At 41.4% G+C, this 21966-nt stretch overlaps 1 protein-coding gene across 1 annotated transcript; it reads left to right on the top strand.

Moving 5' to 3' along the window:
* The first annotated feature begins 17602 nt into the window (after nt 1-17602).
* Nucleotides 17603-19775, top strand: fam43b (family with sequence similarity 43 member B). Its single transcript, XM_074680628.1, has one exon. It carries the CDS (start codon nt 17769-17771, stop codon nt 18744-18746), a length of 978 nt encoding a protein of 325 aa, XP_074536729.1. The 5' UTR covers nt 17603-17768; the 3' UTR covers nt 18747-19775.
* Nucleotides 19776-21966: the final 2191 nt, after the last annotated feature.

The following is a 21966-nucleotide window of genomic DNA, read 5'->3' as shown; positions in this document are numbered from 1 at the left end:
TTTTAACTGTTTATTTTAAACTCTATTTTATCATATTTTATTTTATTTATTTCTAACTCTTTACTTTATTTAATTTTAATTATTTATTTATTTATTTATTTATTTATTTATCCCCAAAGGTGGGCCTACCTGGGTTTTTTTCTTCTCCTGGTTATAAATGTCCAAATGTATGCTGTAAAGTTTAGTTTATGGCAAAGTTATATTACAAGATGGTGGTAGTAAGAAAAAAATGAATGAATGTGCCCAATAACGGATAAGTCAGGGAACATGGAGCATAGATCAGCATAAACATATGCGTTAGAGTACAGAAAAAACAAAGGATATCATATTACTACTGTTTAACATACTGGGATAAATATTTTGATACTTAAAAAACATATACAAGAGTAGAAGGTAAGTTAGCTGATTTTTATTGTGTCATTTCCACTGTCTCTTGTAACTTCCTGTTTTCGCAAAGCGCTTAAAGATGTATGTACACCAACTGCAAAGCTTGCACAGCTTGTGATGAAATGCTGCTGAGTTCAAGACCCTTGTCGTACCTTGAGTAAGACCATTTAGCCATGCATTTCAAAACTAATGTTTTAAGTTAGCTTGAATATTTATTTCAAAAAAAATTGTGTAAAAACTGAAACTTCAACTGGAGGAAACATTATTTTTGAGTCACTGCAGAGGAAGTAAAGTCAGCCCCAAATACAGAAATTAATACAGATTCTCACCTGTAAAATATGTCAGGGCACCCTCAGGCAACCTGGATTTCAAAAATTCACTTTTGCCCTCAGCTCACCCCTGAGCTATTGCTTCGCCTCACGCTGAGTTCAAATAACACTTTCTTCTCCAGCACAAACAGAAAACACAGATATATTCTAATTTTAAAACGTCTGCGTGATAAATTGGATGCTGTCAGACAACATAAGGCCAGAGTGAGTCAGTAGATTTATAACACTGAGTCTGGTGGAAATGGGAGAGCCTTTACTTTTGATTGATGGCCCTTCAACCTCGACAAGCACCATATTTCAACAGAGTAACTGAATTTGCTTTTTATACATTGCTTCTTGCACATTCCCATTGCATCAGTGTATTTCAGCAGAGTTCTCCACAGGCAAAACAGTGATCTGATGAAGATGTAGCTGAAAATTCAGACCAAAGGTGTCTGTGGGGGCAGGGAAACAAAACTTTTTATCGTCATTTATTTTTTATTTTGTCTGAGTAATAGAAGAAATCTTGCAACCAGTTGATGGATTGTAAAGCTGATGTCTGAAAGCATTTCTTATTGTTGACTTCAGGTTTCTCGTCTGTCACAAACACTCCTCTGCAGTCCATTTAAACTCTGTTCCAGTGTTCAGAGCAAATAACCTGACGGTGAACTGTGGAGAAAACAACCCAGCAGCCACTTTCAGTCAGCGCTGTGATGATTGTGTCAGAGCAGAGATGGTTCAGGTTAAAAGAAAACAGAGTCTGAACAGAAGATCGTAAAATCCAAGCAGCAAAGCTTCAGATACTAAACACAACCAGATGCTGCTGAAGATTTGAATGTTAGTATTTTCAAACCTTTAATCCAATCAGAAACCTCTGGTGATGAAATCTGAATGAAAGGTGGAAATGCAAAAAAAAATTTAAGAATAAAAATAAAAAAAAGCTGCAGTTCATTGAGTGTCCACTTGAGGCCTCATAAGCCAATAACGACAATAAGCCCATAGGAGCCAAGATCAAAAAGCCAATTTTACCAGCGGACTTAAACATGATAACAACCTGGAATAAACACATTTTTCAGTCTTCATGAATTACTTCTTTAACAGATAAGCTATGACATGCTAACGCGTTAGCTTATCTGTTTTGGTATTTTTTGGTCAAGTGTAGTTGTAGTTAATCTGTTGCCTTCAGGCAAAGCAACACACAAGTCAACACACACACACAACAACACACAGGTGACACTTTATTACAACAGGAGCTTTTCTAGTAGGTGGTCATGGTCCTCTTAAAATTTTGATCAGCCTCTCTAGGAAAGTGGTTCTCAACTGGTCTGACTCTAGTCAGAGTACAACTGTTAGCAGATAACGGTTAGCCAAAAGGTCGCCAGTTTGAATCCCCGTGTTGAACCTCCCTGTGCATGCTAGGGTTTTCTCCAGATACTTCAGCTTCAGCCCAAACAAGATAATTATGATATATAATGTCTAAATACAAGTAACTTTTCTCTTGACCCATTCTCATATTTTTTAACTTGTTCCAAGCAATTCAGACCTCATTTTTTGTTTTTAAATAACTTGAAATAAGACATTTTTTTCTGGTCTGGTCAGGTGATTGTGGCTCATGTTAAGTCTAAAAAGACATTTTCTGAAAATAAGACAAAAACACTTTATAAGATTTCAGTTTTTTTGCAGTGTACTTAAACTCACAGAAGCTGAATTTTTAAAAGTGATAAATGCTAATCATAAATGTGATTAATATTCCCTGTTTTGGAAAAATGTCCCACTGTTTACCCCTTAAACTGTGTCTTGTTTGTTTCCTGTGTGTGTCCGGCGTTCATTTCCCTCCTGCCATGTGTTAATCAAGCTCCGATCAGTTCATCAGACAAACTGCTTCATTTCCCCAGAGGGCAAATTAAAAGCAGCTCATTCAGACTCATATTAAGACACAGCAACATTAAAACAACTGATAGTTTTCATAATGAGACAAAATAATGAATGAGGAATGAAATCGTACTAATAAATAATTAAAGCTGCAAGCTGCGTTAGACAGTTCTTCAAGCTCCTGCCGGTCTCTTCTGCCGGTCTGTCATACCTATTCCCCGTCCATGGTCAGGGTTTCATCCCTTTCTGGCCCTCTTAGTGCTCTAACAGTTGATACCTTGTATAATTTCCTCTGCTGAGTCACATGACCAGCTGCACGGAACTCCTATTCAGTGTGTGACATCATCACGGAACTGCTGCAGCAGAGGGAGGATACAAATTCACAAATGTTTACAAACAACTCATCATAAAGGCCAGAATGTTGACCTAATCTGTGTAAAAAATATGATATTTTTGTAGGAAATTTTGTCAGGAATCCATTTATGTCACTCTTAAAGCTGTACAAGTCTTACCTTTTTGTCTAGAGGCCCAAATGCTGCAGCCCTACGCAGAGCTGAAAATGGTTTTCCCATGTATTTACATGGAGGAAGCTGGGAGGGCCTGTGTGGGGTTTGGGGACTTGACGGCTCGCCATTTGAAAACTGGGTCTGATGTAACAACTTCCATAAGAAATTTTATAGAGCAGGATCTAGTCTGTCGTTGCAGCGATTTTGAAGCCGATACCACTTATGGTTTTGGAGGAGATAATTTTTGCAGAAAGGGTAAAAATGCAGCAAAAACTTGTTTTTTGTGTGTGTCTTAATGAGATGAACATTTTGACGTTGGTTTCATCTCTCTCCAATATTCCTACCGACCGTTCGAGCCATTTTAGTGTGTTTTCTAGTACCTAGGTGGCGCTAGACAGCATATCATGGGATGCTGGGGGTCAAGTTTGGTATGTTATCGAATTTTTCCCCGATTTTAGTGAGTTTTTGAGCATGTTTAATGGGTCTAATAAGTGTCATTGACGGTGTGGAATGATAAGCAAGAAACGGACGAAAAATAATAGTGCCCTCTTCCTGCAGCCGAGGACCCTAATGATAAATATCGATGTCAGGGTGTTTGTGTAACCCAAAGGCTTTTTTGAAGTCCACCTGAAAGTCAAAACCTGAATGTTTTTGTAATCTCTGGTCTTCGCTTTGATCTGCTCGCTGTATTTTCCAACCACCTGCCTCGTTCAGAGTTAACCGATCTGCCTCTCCGTTCAGCACTCAGCCCTCTCTGCCTGCCAGGATCAGCTCTTCAAACCTCAACCTCCACATTTTGGAATAAATCTCCCTTTCAGCCACTCTCAGTCCAGATTGTGGGTCCGGTTTTTGCACATCCTGACAGAATGAAGCTTGATTGCATCCACTTGAGCGGCTCTCTTTTTAATTCTTATGTAAAAAACGCTGCACAGGCCTCAGCAGAAGTCATTCAAACAGCATCCTATGTTAGTCATTTTAATTCCCCTGAAACTCTCTCGGGTTAAAGTCTGGAGATTTAATAACTAACAGGAATCACCGGCCTTGAAAAAAGCTCCTGCGGCTGCATCAGCCTGACGTGATCATCCTGACAACTGAATGATTAGTGGACGAGGATTCGTGGCGCTCTTCTGACGGGGAAAAAGGTGCAACCTTGTTTTCAACCCTGGTAAAAGGACACAAACATCCTCAGGGCGTCTATTCAACATTAGTCACCTTGTTTCGTGAACAGAGTCTACCTTACAGTTCCCGTGTCCCTGTCTGCTCTGCAAACCTCCCACTTTGTCCTTTACTCGTGTCGGTCGCGCTATGACATCCGATCAAACGCTGCTCTGACACACGAGGATGTGACAGCAGATTTTAAAGGAGCACAAAAGGTGAGAGGAACATCTTATGAGCCGTGTGCAACCTCCTTCTCCGCAAAGTCCATCCAATTTCTCACTAACAAGCAAGATCCTTCTTTAAATGCCAAAGTGATTACGTGTAAAAAAACAAAATTACACAGAAAATTTGTTACTAGGAGCCAAACCCTGACTTCTGAACTTTTAAAATGTCAGCTTTTAATCGGCGCAAAGTGAATATAAGTTTCCTCACTCTTAACTTTAAGTCATCCTGACTGTTGGGCACAGAAACAGCATCATCTTTAGTCACACTCGGCTGAACGGATGAAAGATTTGACCCCAAAGATGTGATCAAAAGTCTCAGTATCTGGGACAAAAACTTCAAAAGGAAAACTGAAACCCATTCTTAATAATTGGAGGATTTTTTTTATTTCCCACACAGTCTGTGTTTTCTCTAACAGGAGAAAGAAATTATAATATCTGGGAAAGTCTGGGTTCCTCAAGCTTTTTAAATCAGCGCCTGGAGGAGAGCCTCGGAGGATAATTCACAGAGAGCTTTGGATGTCTCGTAAAGCTCTTTATTGTTCCTTCTCCTCACTCTGTTTTTGCAACTTCAGAGCTGCGACGTTCACCTGCATCATTAGATAAAACACTGATGATGCCACAGACAGAGGAGAAGGAGACAACGGTGACGCTAAATTATCACAGTATGAATAAAAGATGACAGAAAGGCTTTACTTCGAGGAACCAGAGGATGCAGGATGTTTTTTTAAACAGCCGACTGTGGAAGTGGAACATTTTGGAAAATAAGCTTCTTTGCTCTCCTGCCAAGAGTTACCAGACAGACGAGCTGTTTCCTCTCTGTTTTGAGTTTTTTATGCTAAGCTAGTAAAGCTGTTTGCTTCATAGACTCGTTTCAGCACATTTCACAAAGTGACTGAGTGACGACCAACTCTGAGCCACAAAATGACCCCAAAAAATACACAAGAAACACCTAAAAACACCTAACCAAGGGATTTAAGACCTTAAAGCTCCTGATTAATCTGGAAATACACTCACTTTTATAAACCTGATATCAATAAGGTGTTAACATCATGATCCTTGTTACAGGAACAACAAAACCTCCCACCCTTGTTCCTGCTAACTCCTCTCTTCACACGTGTCAGCTTGGATCAGATACCAACACTGCTGCTGGGTTAAAGGTGAAACAACACTGTTGACTCATTCTGTGTTTGTACTTTTCACAAACTAACGAGGCAGATCTACAGTGCAACATTAAAGACACACAAGGTGCTTTTTAACCAAAATTAAATTTAGTTCAGGGGTAGTAAATGTATCCTTGAAAGCAGCGCTGCCTGAGTGGGGTAGTACTTTTGGGGGGCGGGGCCTGCAAGCTCAACATCTCTGATTGGCGGAGCAGCCACAGTGTTTTTATCCCCCTCCATCCACAAAAAGATGACCCCCAGCTGTGATGGTCTTGGTTTAGGGGCTGTTAACATGACAACGATTTTGGGGTGAAACGCAAGAGTTTGGTTGTGTTTCTTGTTACGATCGTCAAGGCTACCATGCTGTGCTTGTGCTGCTCAATCTGCTGAATCTGCTGACTGTCTTTATACAAAATATGCATCTGTTGCTCCACTACTGCTCTTAGTAGGGCTGGGGGTAAACGATTATTTTTAAAACGATTAATCAGGTGATTATTTTATCGATTAGTCGACTCATCTAACGATTAATTGGATGATTAATCTAACGATTAATTGGACGATTAATCTAACAATTATTTTTCTGTTGTTCAATTATTTCAAAACCATAATGTATCCCAAATAAATGCCAAAACGATCTCTCTCATAACAGAGTTTATTAAAAAGCACTGTTTTGCACAGCAAAATGCAAAATCAAGAATAGAATTATAAAAAATAAAAAAGCCAGTCTGTTTACTCTTTGTATTCACGAATACACCAGATGATTGGCCTAACTCTACTTTAGTGAAGATCCACCAAAAGCTGCTTCTGGACAAGATAGTTATAGCTCCACCTACAGGCCTGGCATGCTTACAGCAGCATTTTCAGTCCCTCAGCGTTTCCGTATAAACGCAGATTTTTTTCACTGCATTTTTAGCATTTTCAGATGAAACGTTAGCCTGATTGTGTCGAATTGTCTCTGTCAGCTCCCAGTAGGAGTGGGCGTATCGATCTAAATGTTGATAGTATTGATACCAAAATGAGTATTGGTATCGGGTCGATACTAGCGTGATGAGATCGATACTGCAGTTTCTCTTATGTCGTCCAGCAATTTACTTCACTTTCCTCCGTCTGTCGCTTCTCTGTGAAAATGGGAGGGAACTTTTTGTTATTTTGCACTTGTGATTTTTTTCCCTAAACAATTGTGGTGGTAGAATGATTATTTTAGTACTTTTATACAGTTAAAATACTGTTCTATTGTTGTGGTTAGTTAAAAAAAAAAAAAAAAACAAAAAAAAAAAACATTTTTATTGCCTAAAATCTTTGTGCTTTGTTTTACCATAATCATAATCGTAATCAAACAACTTAAGGCAAAATCACAAAATCATTCACTGATCATTACATTTCATGTAAAAAGTATCAGTATCTGTATTGGTGATACTTGCCCTGTATTTACTTGGTATCAGATTGAAACCAAAATTCCTGGTATCGCCCACCCCTGGCTCCCAGAGTTCCTGTTCAAAGAGTGACTTTGTAAACTGGAGACCTCTAGTGGGTATCCAGGTTACTACAGCTGTTTGAACAGAAGAAATCCTTAGGACTGCATCTTAGTTTAGTTTTATATATAAGTTATAATCCCCTCATCAGATAAGTCTTTAATGATGACTGAACAACAGTCGTAGTGCTTTAGATGGCAGAGTTTTTTCCTCTTTTTTTTTTTCTTTTCAGAAAAACTTCTTCGAGCAGTTGCCGCCTTTAAATTAAATCTGGCTTGAATAACTAATGAATATTGTTTTATAAATATTTGTATCAGCTTTAAAATCGCTAAATCTTAAAAATGCTACAAACACAGCTTAGATTTTGTAAATTTAAATCAATTTAATTTTATTAATGTTGCTCAAAGGCCACCGTTGTTGTTTGGTTGCAATGCATCCTGGGTAATGATGTCAATTGCATTTGGCTCTCTGCGTTGCCGCTCATGGTAGACTGTTGCTGCTGGTCGTATCGACATACAGTGGGTCTTTTCCACTTTGTCTTCCGTTTAGTCTTTCCAGGTTGGACCTAAGCGCGAGGACCGAGCGGGAAAAACAAGCTACGGACGAACACGACGAGCCGCCATTACTGTGGTAGAAAAAGCCTCATAAGCATACGTTCAAATAACAGTGGTCAGAAGAATCAACAGAAACTGAATTATTTTGTTTTGTCACTGTAAAAAACTTTGCCAGGGTGATCTGAGAGGACATAGCTCTACTACACCACAGCACTACTTTACTTTACCGTAATTTCCGTCGAAGTTATCGAGCTACGTGAGCAGCACATGGCTAATTGAATATTCATGAAGTAGGCCGAAAGTAAGAACTGAGCATGCTCCAAGCAGTAAAGACGTTACTTCAACTGATGGAGGAATAAACAACAGAAGGACTACTTCGAACAAACGAAGGACTATTCTTCACTTTTCCTGAATCAGAGGACCAGGAGGATTTTTCTTTCGGCGGTGAGGCTAAAGCATGATGGCTGGATGTTACAGTTGGAGGTGAACGGAGGTTGCAGCTGGATTCAACAGCTCATGAGGACCAAAACCGTCAATGGGTGAGTAACACAGTTAATTTAAATGCAGTGTTTGTTGGCCTTTTGCGTGGGGGACTGTATTGCTGTGAGCTGCTAATGACAGCTCATAAGTTATGGGCTAACAGGGAGTTTACTGAAGATACTGGTTGTTTGATGTGTGAAATGCAAGAAAAAGTAAACAAGAAGCAGCTGGCCATACGTTGTGATCTTTTCGGTTATGAGTTGTGACTTTTTCCAGTCAGTTTTAAGTTCTGGTCATGTGTAATTTGTGTTGAAAGATGGGCTGTGATAAAAGGATCATCAGCTTAGGCTGGTTTGGTTTCATCTTTTTAATAGTCTTGGACTCAGGTGGAGTTTTGTACTGAATTATGTGGCTCCAGCTTTGCTTGTGTGAGACATGATACTACTGTATCATCTGATCCATGGATCAGTTGTGTTTTTGACTGTTTTGTAGTTGTTAACAGTTAGTTGTTTACAGCCCCTACTGGTCTGGCGGTGTTTTGCAACTAGTAATTTACGACCTTTTGCCCGTGAAAGAAACACAGACAACCAATGGGCCAGAGGGACCATTTAGTCCCTGGGAATGTTGAGCCAGAACTGAAAGTTCCTGGACCGTTTGATTGGAAAGCAGCTTATATGATAGAATAGAATACAATAGAATAGAATACAATAGAATAGAATACAATGGAATAGAATAGAACAGAATAGACTATCTGAATTGGTCCCAAACTGGGAAATTGTGGTGTTACAGCAGAAGTTGTTAGTCGTTAAACGCTGGTTATTGCTTTTTTGAAAAAGAAAGAAATTAAAAACACCACAGGGTCTGAATGTCTCTAAATAAAACGATAAAGTTGCTTAAGTTGGCAACACTCACACACCTGTTTACGTCATCATGTCAGAACACACTTTGCTGACAAAAATGACAACCTTTGTATGTTTAAAATGTAGTAAGGTTAATTTTTGTTTTAAATCGGAATCAGAATAAAGTTTTATCGCCAAGTACATTTGCACATTTAAGGAATTAGTATTGGTGTGTTGGTGCTAACTAGGGATGGGTACCGAATTAGATACTTTTATAGATACTGACTGAATTCTGTCAAAAGTACCGGGTATTGATTCATGTCAAACCAAAAGGTACCATGTTTAGGTACCTAAATGCATCCTTGTAACTGTGAGGGAGTGGAAGAGTTGGTGATTTTTTCATGCTGGACATAAAATTTGTTAGATTGAATTTTTTTTAATATTCATTATTAACCAAATTGATATTTTTTACCACATAAACACACAAAAGTACAGAAACTTGGTACCGTTGAGAACCGGTACCGATTGCCAAGCACTAGGGATGGGTACCGTATTGTTTCAAAAGTGAAAGGTACCCATCCCTAGTACTAACACTTAACAAGGAAATAATGACAATCAAGATAGAATATAGAAAAGTAAAGATATAAGACATACAAATGTGCAAAAATGTAAAGAGAAAAATTATGGTAATGATAATAATCTATTTTGAAATAATAGGGAAATTTCACGTCACTACCAGCGAATTTTAGTAGAATAGGTAAAAAGCAACTTATTTAAGCCAACAAGTGCTAACACCAGGGTTCCTTTTAAGTGTCAACAAATCCATCTTTAGTGCAATAAGACACCATTAGAACTGACGCAGTCTGAATATCCTCCATGGTGTTATTTTTGCTGACTGGCTTTCATCGTTGATTTACAGCCCCCTACTGGTCTGGTGGTGTTTTACAACTACTTAATTACGTCCTTTTGCTTGTGATGGAAACGCAGACAACCAATTGGACCATTTAGTTCCTGGTAATGTTGAACCAGAAACTGAAAATTCCTGGACTGTTCGATTGGAATCAAATAGACTTAATTTTTCTGATCTCAAACTGGGAAATTGTGTTACAGCAGAAGTTGCTGGAGCCGGTAAAAAAAAACAAAACAGGATTAGATAAATAAGAAACAAGCACTTGAAACATTTTAGAAAATAAGAATGGGTAAGATATAGCTCTGTGCAGTTGAGACAAACGGACATAATCTAATTCTCGACTGAGAGCAAAGGGCAAAATGCTCCACAAACTATACCATACCGTACCAACTTTATTTACAAAGCACCTTTAAAAACAACCACAGCTGTTAACAAAGTGCTGTACAGGTAGAAAGAAATTAAATGATAAAAACAGATAAGAAAAAAACAGACACATAAAAGAAAGCAAATAAAAGAAAATAACAGAAACAGCGTGGTTTTGAGCTTTAATAACATCGGAGCAGTTTGTGAATCAGACCCTGAGACGGAGCAGATAGCGAGGCAACTCATGCAGGTCTTGGTGATGCTAGCAGCTGTAATCCATTCTTTGTAAATTCCCTCCTCAGTCGCTACTGCTTTCCTGTTGTCCCCCTACCTTAAAGGTTATTAAACTAAAGCCCAGACTCAGATTTAATCCAGATTTCCTCCAGATCTGACTGTTCACATACCCTGTATTATATCAAATTAGAGTAAACTGGCTGCTGCATGAATATTTAATCATTTTTGGCAAGTTAGCAAACACATATTGACAATGCTGAACACTCCCCTTAGGCACTTCAAAACCAGACCCTGATCAAACACTAAAGGGATAAATAATTTAAATTAAGACCCTAATTGGCCTTATTTCCAACTCCTCTTAGCTAATTAGCATTGACCCAACATGTAAACTAATAAATCTGATGCTGTAGTCGTGCAGCGCGCTCACTTTGCTGTGGTACAGCAGTAAATGAGGGCGCGATGACCTGCTGGTCTCCTGTGACTGCATCGTTCTGCTGATTAGAGGAGGGAATGAGTCTCCTGTTTCTAATGTCCTGCACTTTCCCTCTTCATTAAACTATGATTCACTTTGACTGCATTATGTATTCAGCCCAGCTCAGGGAGCCGGGGATCTGGAGCTTACAGAACGAGATGATATTGATTTGCTTCTCTTCAGAGTTTCAGCTTTTTGTAAACAAAGAAGAAAATCCTTCAGCTCAAATGTTTGCCATCATTTTTTTTTTTTTTTAGATGTTTATCCAGATTGTGTAGCCGTGTTATCGCCGTAACTCTCTGATGTATTGAGGAGCACAGTAGCTTCTTCTGTCATCATTCCCTCTTTCTTTACCGTGCACAGGCCCGACTCACTGCCTCCTCCGCGCAGAGCCATAAATCAGCCATCTAAGAGCCGGGACCTTCTCTGCAAGGCCCCTCTCATTGATTACACGGTGCTCAGTAAGTGTAGCATGATGAAGAGAGAGCCCAATTCAATTAGGCTGCCCCGCTAGACAGAAATATGTAGCATACGCTGCCCCGGATGAAAGGATGTCTTCAGGAGCGATGGAGAGAGACTGAAGGGAGAGGAGGAGGATTTGGGGAGGGGTGTCACTCTGCTGGAAGTAATTGGATGGTGGTGATAACATTCAGCAGCCCAGTCTCTATTGAGAGATTTTAATGGATGTGTTCAACAGCAGAGGAACAAAGGAGGAGTTTCAGGTGCTGAGGAGGACTCTGAGGTCGGGAGATCTGAGATGGTTTGAGGGAAGACAGCAGCAAAATGCTGATGTCTGACAGTGACATTTGGTGCAGAAGTTTGTGGTTCTGAAAGGTTCAATGCACACCTAAAACACCTGAAAAGAGACATGAAGGGTGGTTAACAAGAGGCATGGAAGGTGCTAGTCATTTTTTGCCTTAAAGTACATTAAAAAGTCTCAATCAGCCTAAATTCATCCTCACATAGTCTTTTAAAACAATGGTAAAAAAAACTAGAATAGAATAGAAGAGATCAGAAAATACTTTATTTATCCCCGAGGGGAAATTCAGGAGGAGTCACAGCAGCAATCAAGAAAACAAAAGTAAGAAAGTGTATAGAACAGCAGGTGAAGTTCTTCCAATGTTAGCTCTGTTAGCCGTGTCTGTGAATAGCATGATGCTACTCTGCCTTCTGGTATTATCTCTGCTGCTGGGTTAGCACGGCTAGCTCGTCCATCTTATTGGAGATAGATCTTGCGTTCCCAATAACAATGGATGGAAGGACAGGTCCATGTCGTCACTTCTTAGCTCACACCTGAGAACCAGCACGTCGTCCTCACCTCCTTCTCCTCACCTTGTGGAAAACATCAGGCCTTGTACCAGTTAGCATTGACATGCTACAGGCTAGGGGTGGGTTATACTTTTTAGGAAATTTGCGAAAACAATATTTATGATGATATGGGGGAAAAAACGTAGAACTTATTATTAGTAGTTGTTGCTTCTGAATAACAGCATTTTTATTGCACACACAGTATGAAAGACACTTTTCCAATCTTTTACTACGACTACACAAGCTTGAAATGTAAACATTGTAAGTAGGTCAGCTCCAGAGGATATCTGACGTTTTGGAGATGGAAAAGTTAATCTTGCAGGTGAAAAACTTCATAATTCTTTAAGACACAACCATAGACTGTATATATAAAAAACATGGACGTAGTCTCACCGACGTCACCCGTCTGTTTCTAAAACGGAAAATAAAGAGGATCGGCTATAGCGGCCATATTGGTAGTGGCAAGGGCTTAGCATACAGCCATAGGGTGCCATTGGTCACGTGACCCTGAGCTGTGCCTCTCATTGGGGGAGCTCGCGATCTTAATATCCTCTGAATGACCGAGTTAGACAAAATATCAGCCCCTGTACAGTGTGTGCTGATAGTAAAATTAGCGACTCAGACAGGAGACGTTTTTTGAACCAGGCTGTAAATAGGTTAATTTCTGCTTTGAAAATGGCTTTTTTTTGGCTTGGTGTGTATGTGACTTCTGCTACTTTCGGAGACAAGCGAACACTCGAGAAACAGCAGATTTTAGCACTTCAGCATTGTCTCATATTCTTAGACTGGAGGTTGCCGCTTGGACACAACACATTCTGTCTATAAGGACACCAACAGAAAGGAGAAGGCATGGACTGAAGGAGCTGAAGTTTTGGGAGGACCAGATGAGTTTAACGTACTAATTAATCACCATGAAAGTTTGTTGTCATGGTGGATTCCTGCAGGAACATGTGGTTCTCCTGTGATCTTGTGACTTAGGGTATCCAGCTGCTATGAGCGCGGCACTCAACGTGAACGACACTTGACTCGACCACACAGCCGTCGTAGAGGCAAAAAAATTTCACCTATAATAACGTAGCTTTTGCGTCATTCTCACGTGTCTTCATTGCCTGGTTGTATTCGGCCGTGTGTTTCAGCTTTAGGTGGTGGAACATGTTTGTGGTGTTGCCACCCTTCTCGGTCATAGTTCTCCTGCACATTTTGCATTTAATGTGTTTTGCTGCGTGTCTGATCTTTGGTCAGCTAAACCAGCTCCACATCACTGAGGTAGCTCCTTATTTAGGCTCTAAATCCTCATGTGAGAACCAAATTGATGCTGCCGTGCTACTTTCACTCTCGGCTATTGTTGTTTTGTACACAGCAGGGAGAGTCATATGTCATTGCGTCTCTGCACTGTAAATATCGTAATATGACAAATTTATATCATAAAAATTATACCTGAATATCATATCTGCACATGGTGTGATATGGCACATCCCTACTTGGTACAATCAGGAGAAGAGCTAAATGTTTGGCCGTGTTTCAGCTTGTTAAATTCTGATTCACAGGCAGAGTTGCTGAGAGGACTAAACGATTCTGTGAACGAATCTTTCGAACAAATCACTTTACTGAACTTTACTGAACTGCTTTCCCATCACTTTTTCTTCTCACAGCATCGTGATAGAGTTTTAATACATCTGATGAAATGGTTGATATCCCCTGCTTTATTTGTGCTGCATCAAGTCCTCATTATGAGATCCCTGCACGCTATCATACAAGATGAAGAAACTCATCATGTTAGATATTAAACTTCTGAAACAGCATCATGTAAGAAGTCATGAAAAGCACGTCAGCATCAACACGATGCTGCTGGAAGAGCCTCACAGAGACGTTAGTGAGGCTGAGTGTTTTAAATTTACATTAGTTCCAGTGGAAGAGACAAATGAACACATGCCAGATATATTTCACTTTACTGGGCTGTATAATGAGCGCGCTGTAAATATGTATGAGTGTTTTTATCATGCGGAAGAAATCGCCGGCGTTTCGAGGAGATTAAACAAATCTATGTGCTGGAATTTGTTCATGCATCACAAATTGGTTTTTACTTTATGGGTGTTTCGTTTTCACCTTGATGCAACAACCTCCAAACAAACCTGTGACGAGAAAAGGACATGTCTCTGTAAAAAACAGACTTATCAGGAATTTTCTTCTTCTGTAGATGAGTTTGATATGAGCACCATCGTCCCTCAGAGTTGATTTATGAGACCATCTGTAGCAGGCTGTTCAATCTCACCAAAAGATACCAGTTCACCCAGAATCAGCCTCGATTTCAGTTCACCAAACATCCGACCGGCCCCCGAGCAAAAGTCTCTTCATCATCCTAACAGGGAGGAGGAGAAGCTGCAGACTGTTCCCAAAACATGAAGTGTTTTTTTCAGCATCTCCACGCTGATTTAACTTTGGCTGAAGACCCCGAGGTGATGCGTGCAGTTTGCAGAGAAGCTCTTTTCAGTTTTCATCCCGATCCACTGAGAGGAATATTAAAAAGATAAGAGCAAACGGACGAGAAACACTTGCTCTTTAAATCATAAATCACATCTTAGTCATTTTGTGTTTTTTTGACTGCTTCCTCCACGCCTACACGACAGCTCAGTCCAACACATTTCCATTCATGGCTCCAGAATCCTGTACACGCCGCAGCAGCAGCTGCCTCCGTCCCCGAGTTTGTCACACACACTCAGCTGCTCTCACAGATGTTTGGTCTCAATATTTACAGCACAGGTGTTCAAACATGTTCTCTAACCGTTGTGATCCAACTCAATCCTCAGGAAATGAATATTTATTCTGCTAATGTGCAGCTGCCCGTACGTCTTCAGGGGAATGTTTTATGTTTCACTTTCCTGACATGATATCAAAGGTCAAAGGTCAGACGATGGACTGGTTGGAGATGATAGAAAGACAACAGTAACTCAGGTGACCCTCCTGTCAGCTAAGAACAGGAAACTGAGGCTACAATTCACACAGTAACACCAAAACTGGACAATAGAAGATTAGAAAAACGTTGCCTGGTCTGATGAGTCTGGATTTCTGCTCCACATTCAGATGGTAGGGTCAGAATTTGGCGTCAACAACATGAAAGCATGGATCAATCCTGCCTTGTATCAACGGTTCAGGCTGCTGCTGCTGGTGTAATGGTGTAGGGAGCTTTGACAAGAGACACATCTTTGTGACAGTTGGTGACAGTGCTCATGGGAAATGCAGTCCTTGTTTTGTTGTTGTTGCTGTTGTTAGGTGCAGTAGCTCTCTCTTCTCTACTTTTGTTCTTCTCTTTTTAGTTCTAGTTAGTTAAGTGGGTGTTAAAGCAAATTATGTTATTTAAAGATGCTATGAGGAGAATCTGTTTTGATTGCACTCCCTCGCCACCTTGTGGCCTGGAGTCTCCGCACACTGTCGTAAATTACCTTAAGTGAGGCGTGTGTTTGTTTTGGAAATAAATGGAGATCAGATCAAAACAAATTTTCTTCGTTCAAGACAACTTTTTACTGGATACAACGCACCGAGGTAAAGTATTTATCAGTACAGTTACGTAGCTCTACAGTTTGAAAACATGACATCAAGTACCTCGAATCATTCCAGGAATCGTTTCAGCTCTAGTCTATACCTTGTTTTCTTTCATTTAACAGACTAAATAGCCTAATGTTGTTTATCTAACTTATCGATGGGTTTACATTTCTACTCCTGGTCTTTAGTGCATGGCGAAGTTCAGCCCCAGCGCATCCACAGACACATTAACACGTGAGCGCATTTACACACACAGACAAGCACATTCCGTATAGAATATAATAGAAAAAGGTAGAATAAAATAGACAATACTTCAACTATCCATATTCAGGAGGAGTCACGGCAGCAATATAAAAAAACTAAAGTAAGAAAGTGTATAGAAAGTGTAAAAGCTCCATAAGAAAATAGATGATGACAGCTTGTCCATCATTGTCCAGTCAGCCAGCCTCCACCTCCACAGGGTCCAGGACTGAGCTTCTTCAGCAGTCTGTTCAGTCTCTGTCTCCTGGATCCTGTCTGCTCACAGCAGGGGAAGCTCTTCCAATGTGGTGTTGGTGTCTGGTGTTAGCTCCGTTAGCCATGTCTGTGAATAGCATGATGCTACTCTGCCTTCTGGTATTCCCTCTGTTGCTGGGTTAGCACAGCTAGCTCGTCCATCTTATTGGAGATAGATCTTACGTTCCCAATAACGATGGATGGGAAGGACGGGTCCATGTTGACACTTCGTCCTCACCTCCTTCTCCTCACCTTGTGGGGAAACATCCGGCCTAGCACCAGTTAGCATTGACATGCTACAGGCTGCTTACAGCTGATTTCACATGTAAACAATGCAGCCTTGGTTACATGTATGATCTCTAGACAAACACAGGAGAAAAGTAGTAAAAACTCAGATAACAGAGCCACTGCAACAGGGTGGCTCCTAGCAACAAGATATTAGCAAGATATTTCTGCATATTTTTTTCCTAGGTTACACCTATCTTATTTCATTTGATATTATCTTATTGTTATGTCTTGTGTATTCTTGTTTGCTTTCCCTGCTGTGGGATAAACACTTCCCTTTATGTCCAGAGGGGTCGCCAGAATCAACACTGCATGAAAACTCCTTACTGCGCCTTTAATCCAACCAAACAATAAAACCCATTCACACAGCGAGTGTGAGACACAGTTAAGAGTTAAGTGAATGTTATTTATTTAGCGAACACGCCTGAGGTCATGATATGCACCGTGTATAATCTGAATCACAAACACACACTCAGGCTCCTTGTTAGAAATACATTATTTATCAATAAGCCTCTGAACATGTGGATGGAAGTGCTGAGAAACTATTTTTACTTCTAGAAGTTTCCTCTTCCTGTGAGTTTATTGTGAATTATTTATTGATTAGACACTCATAGAAATCCAATCCATAATTAGTTTTCCATATATCACAACAAACGTGTGTGTGTTTTTTTTTTCCTTTTTATGCGATAAGAGCATTAGCTGGTGTTCTCGTTTAGAAATCACACTTAATTACTCTCTGTGACCGACTTGACTGGCTTTTACACAACAATTAGGAAGTTACATAACTCCCCTGAGGACGAGTGGCTGCGCGGTGTACCCTCTTCCTCAGGTTTACGAGCAAACAAAAACACGGTGTTACCTACGAGCAGAGCTGGACGGATAAATAATGCTTTGGTAGCGAGCCATTTGGAAGCAAAACAGCCAAGCAGGGAGGGGGAGAGGCTGCCTGAGCGCTGGGCTCCTGTGCTGATCAGCGCTGCATGATGCAGACAACAGAAGAGGAGGAGGAAGGAGGAGGAGGAGCGAGCGGGGGAACAGACTGGCTGAGGCTCGCAGCTCTCAGTCTGTATCCTGAGCTCAGAGAAGCAGCCTCTCTCTGATCCTCCTCTGTCTCACCAGGTTTTGTACGCTCCCCTTCCTGAGCTGAGAAGAGCAAACGCAGCAGCAGAGGAGCCGAACCGCTCCTACTTTTTTTGACGCCATGCTGCCGTGGAAGAGGAATAAGTTTGTTCTGGTGGAGGATGAGAACAAGAGTAAACCCAAGAGCCTGGGGACGGGGCTGACCTACCAGTCCATCCTGTCCTCGCTGCTGCGCTCCTGTCCTGACCTGCTGCCGGACTGCCCCTTCGACTGGGTCGGCAACATCTTCCACTCCAAACGGCAGAAGGTGGAGCTGAACAAAGAGGAACCTGTTTACAACGTGCGGTACCTGGGGAGCGTGGTCACCATCACGGCGAAGGGAGACGGCTGCACCCAGGAGGCGGTGGCCAAGATCTGGGCGAGGAGCAACTACGGGGAGCAAAGTGTCAAGATGAGGTTAATGGTGGGGCCACAGGGGATCCGCATGAGCACCGACAAATCCGGGAAGAAGAAGCCGGTCCATCTGTACTCCCTGAACAGGATCACGTACTGTGCAGCCGACCCGTGCCGGCCAAAGATCCTGGCGTGGATCTACAGGCACCAGGTCAAGAATATGGCTGTAGTGCTCCGGTGTCACGCCGTCCTGGTCAGCAAGTCAGAGAAGGCCCAGGCCATCGCGCTCAGCCTCTACCAGAACGCCACCTCCGCCTTCAGCGAGTTCAAGCGCCTGAAGCGCCAGAGCGATTTCCGGCACTGCCAGCAGCAGCTGCTGGGCGAGGAGGCGGTGCCCCTCATGCCCCTGAGGAGGCTGCTGAACGGACAGTGTCACTACAGACCGCCTGCGGAGAACCCCGGGACCGCCACCCGCCTCTGCTCCATCACAGAGGAGGAGGAAGAGGAAGAAGAGGAGGATAATAAGGAGGAGAAGCAGGAGGAAGAGGAGGAAGTGAAGCAGAAGGTTTTAACGACAAACACGGATCCCACTCAGTTATTATCGGAGCTGGACATTGGGGATATCGCCCGGCTGGAGCAGTGCCAAATCAACTTTGTCAGCGACAGCAACAACAACACGTTTACATTTATAACCTCTCTGGTGTGAGGAGGAACTGTTTTAAGACGCGATTCTGCAACACATTCCTGTCTCTACCCTTCACCGGTCCCCCTCTCAGGCCCCTCCAACCCCCACACGTCCACGTCAAGTGAAGTGTTTACCAGAAACTCCTGCAGCCACGGCGCGGCACAGCGGCGGCGGAGATGTGGGAGTGATTTTGCATTCTGAGCAGATGGCTCTGTCTCCGGTTTGACTGTAGCAGTTTGTGAAAGAGTGTGTTTACAAAGAGGGCTGATGATGCACAGACCAACATAGCACAATGACGAGCGCTGACGCCGAGATCTCTGACTCCAGGGTCACATTTGGACCACAGCACCACGCAGGATTTCTCTACTCCTCCTCTTTCTCTCGCGCTTATTTTTGTGAGGTTTGCCAGCAGGGACACTTTTTTGGATCGACTTGTTGTATTTTTTCAGGGAGGCTCTTTGTAAATTTGTGTAATTTTTTCTAACACTGAAATCCTTCACTGACTGACCTTTGTGAGTGCGTACAATCGAGAAGTTTATTACGGTTTTACTGATGATCACAGCCAACTAATGAATACGGCGATAAATTAGGAAGCAAGCCATTCAGTCGACATGTTTATTGCCTCCCCTCCGAATCATTTATGCATGACATGTAACCTTTTCATGCTCAGCTTTTGTCTTTCTACACCTGACATCTTTGAACACTGTGATAAATGTGCGACCAAGGATGAAAAACTCAACTCTTCATGCAGAAATGTCTCGTTTATGTCATGCGTTTTATACACGTAGGGCAACAAACCCATCCATCACTCCTCTCCTCGTCTTTTTTTTTTCTTTTTTGAGCAAACTTTTGCAGATTTTCCACATGAGCCCTTGCAAAAATGCAGACGGACCCTTCCGAATCCTCACAAACTGTTTTGGATATGACTCTAGCAGATTTCCTGTGTGCCACTGTCTGAGATGCATTGTGATTCATATGAGATGAAGCTATTTATTTACCAGAAACGATGAATAAAATGTACCCACACTTGGGTTTCCTTGTTTAATCTCAGCGGACGATGTTTTCCAAGATTATTCAAATGAATTCAGCCGCCCTGCGTTCGGTGCATTTGCATGTTTGAGCTGTGAATATGTGCGACGTGCACTTCAAAGAAAGGAAAACACATTTGCACAGCTCAGTGAGATTGGAGTAAAAAAAAAAAGAGGCAAACTGTCAGCTTTTATTCACCGTTCATTCTTTTTACATGTTAATGCAGTTTGATCAGAATTCTGAGGGCCTTTTACTCGCTCCTCAGCCTCCTTTCTCCAAGGAGTGGTAATTAATCAGCCGATTGAATTGTTCGGGAAATGAACATAAAGCACCTGCCTCTGCAGGACGGCTGTCAGGCTCTGACAGGAGCAAGTGATCCAAAACGGGCGACCAGGAAGTGGACGCACTCCACCATCATTTCACTGCAAACTTCTGACGTTTTATTCATGAGAGAGTCTGGTTCATACGAGGATCAGGTTAAACTTAAAGCTCCTGTGGTGACTTTTTTAGCTGGTTATGGAACAGACTGGAAATAACTGCAAATAGAATAGAATCGAATGGACAAAACATTATTTCAGTCACTGCAGCAATCAAGAAAACAAAAGTAAGAAAGTGTAAAGAAATTGCAGCAAGTGAAGCTCTTCCAATGTGGCGTTGGTGTCTGGTGTTAGCTCTGTTAGCCATGTCTGTGAATAGCATGATGCTACTCTGCCTTCTGGTATTCCCTCTGTTGCTGGGTTAGCACAGCTAGCTCGTCCATCTTACTGGAGATGGATCTTACGTTCCCAATAACGATGGATGGAAGGACAGGTCCATGTCGTCACTTCTTAGCTCACACCTGAGAACCAGCACGTCGTCCTCACCTCCTTCTCCTCACCTTGTGGGAAACATCAGGCCTTGTACCAGTTAGCATTGACATGCTACAGGCTACTAACAGCTGATTTTGCATGTAAACAATGCATCCATGGTTACATGTAGGATCTCCAGACAAACACAATGAATGATAAAATAATAACAACAATGACAAAATGGAGCACACTATAAATATTGTGAAATTTAAATCATGACGCTAGAAGTGCACAAAAGTATCTTGCAAGTGCGTCACCACAAAATCTCTAGGAGCTGAGTCTGCTAGCTCGTAACATCCGTTTCGTGGTGTTATCGAGGCAAACAAATCAAGTTCCAGTCGTTCTCTCAAACAAAGTTGGACCAGGGAGACTCTTTGCTGTTCCCGCCATTGGATTCTATTATGCTTTTTTGGGGTGCCATGTGAAAAAGTGAAATGATGATGATAATGTCTATAGACTATATCAGGAGCCATATTTTCTCATAAAATGCGCGTCACAGGAGTCAGAGAGAAACATTTCGCCCTCTGCTGGAGAAAAGTGGGAATTTTCTTCCAATCTGGTTTAAAGTATCCGGTGAAAGTGTGGCATGTTAGGACAAGACGTGTGTTAAGGAAGTATGTGAAATAGAGCAAGACATTCAAAAGTTTTTGCACTGTTAAAAACCAGGCAACGGTAAGAAGTTATACATTTCTCACTCAGCTAAGCAAGCTAGTTACGAGTCCTGGAAAAGGTTGCCTTACCCCTGGTAGTTTTGACTTGGTGTTTTTGTGGTTTCTGGTCTTTCTGCAGCTAGCCTCAAGTGGACACTCGAGGAACTGCAGTTTTCACCACTTCCACATTGTAACCATTTTCGTGAAACATGACAATTTATTTTTCAAACTTTAAAAAGCCATTTGCATGTCTCTTCTTCTTTCTTTCTTTGAACATGAGCAAATATTAAAACAAAATGCATGAACAAAAGTCAACAGCAAAAAAACAACAACCAAGGAGCCAAATAAAACTGTCATTTGCATGTTCAAGATGAGTGAGAGGAAGTTGAAACTTATCTAGTCCCACCCTTTCACCTTACATGAGTAATCAATAAATCAATTCACACACTTCCAAATAACAAAAAGAATCCTAAAAAATAATTACTAAACAAGCAAAATACACCAAATTTGAATAACATAATAGAACAAATGGTAATAAAGAGAAGACTCGATGAATAAGAAAAGAACAAAAGAAAATGTGTCAGTCTTTGGTAACTTTTTTAGTCATATCCTGATATCTTTTTAAAATCATGTTTGTGTATTTTTTCTTGATCTGCTCTATGTTTTGGACATTGCTATATCTTGTCATCCAGAGAAGTCCAAAGTGTTGCTCCA

The sequence above is a fragment of the Halichoeres trimaculatus genome, unplaced genomic scaffold, assembly GCF_033239565.1.
Source record: "Halichoeres trimaculatus isolate MK-OKI-2021-1 unplaced genomic scaffold, fHalTri1.1 fHalTri1_scaffold_11, whole genome shotgun sequence".
In the NCBI taxonomy this organism is placed as follows: domain Eukaryota; kingdom Metazoa; phylum Chordata; class Actinopteri; order Labriformes; family Labridae; genus Halichoeres; species Halichoeres trimaculatus.
This window is presented reverse-complemented; position numbering and strand designations above follow the sequence as displayed.

What these genes read in the sequence shown, in the direction of transcription:
- fam43b (XM_074680628.1), top strand. Translation starts at nt 17,769, where the DNA reads ATGCTGCCGTGGAAGAGGAATAAGTTTGTTCTGGTGGAGGATGAGAAC.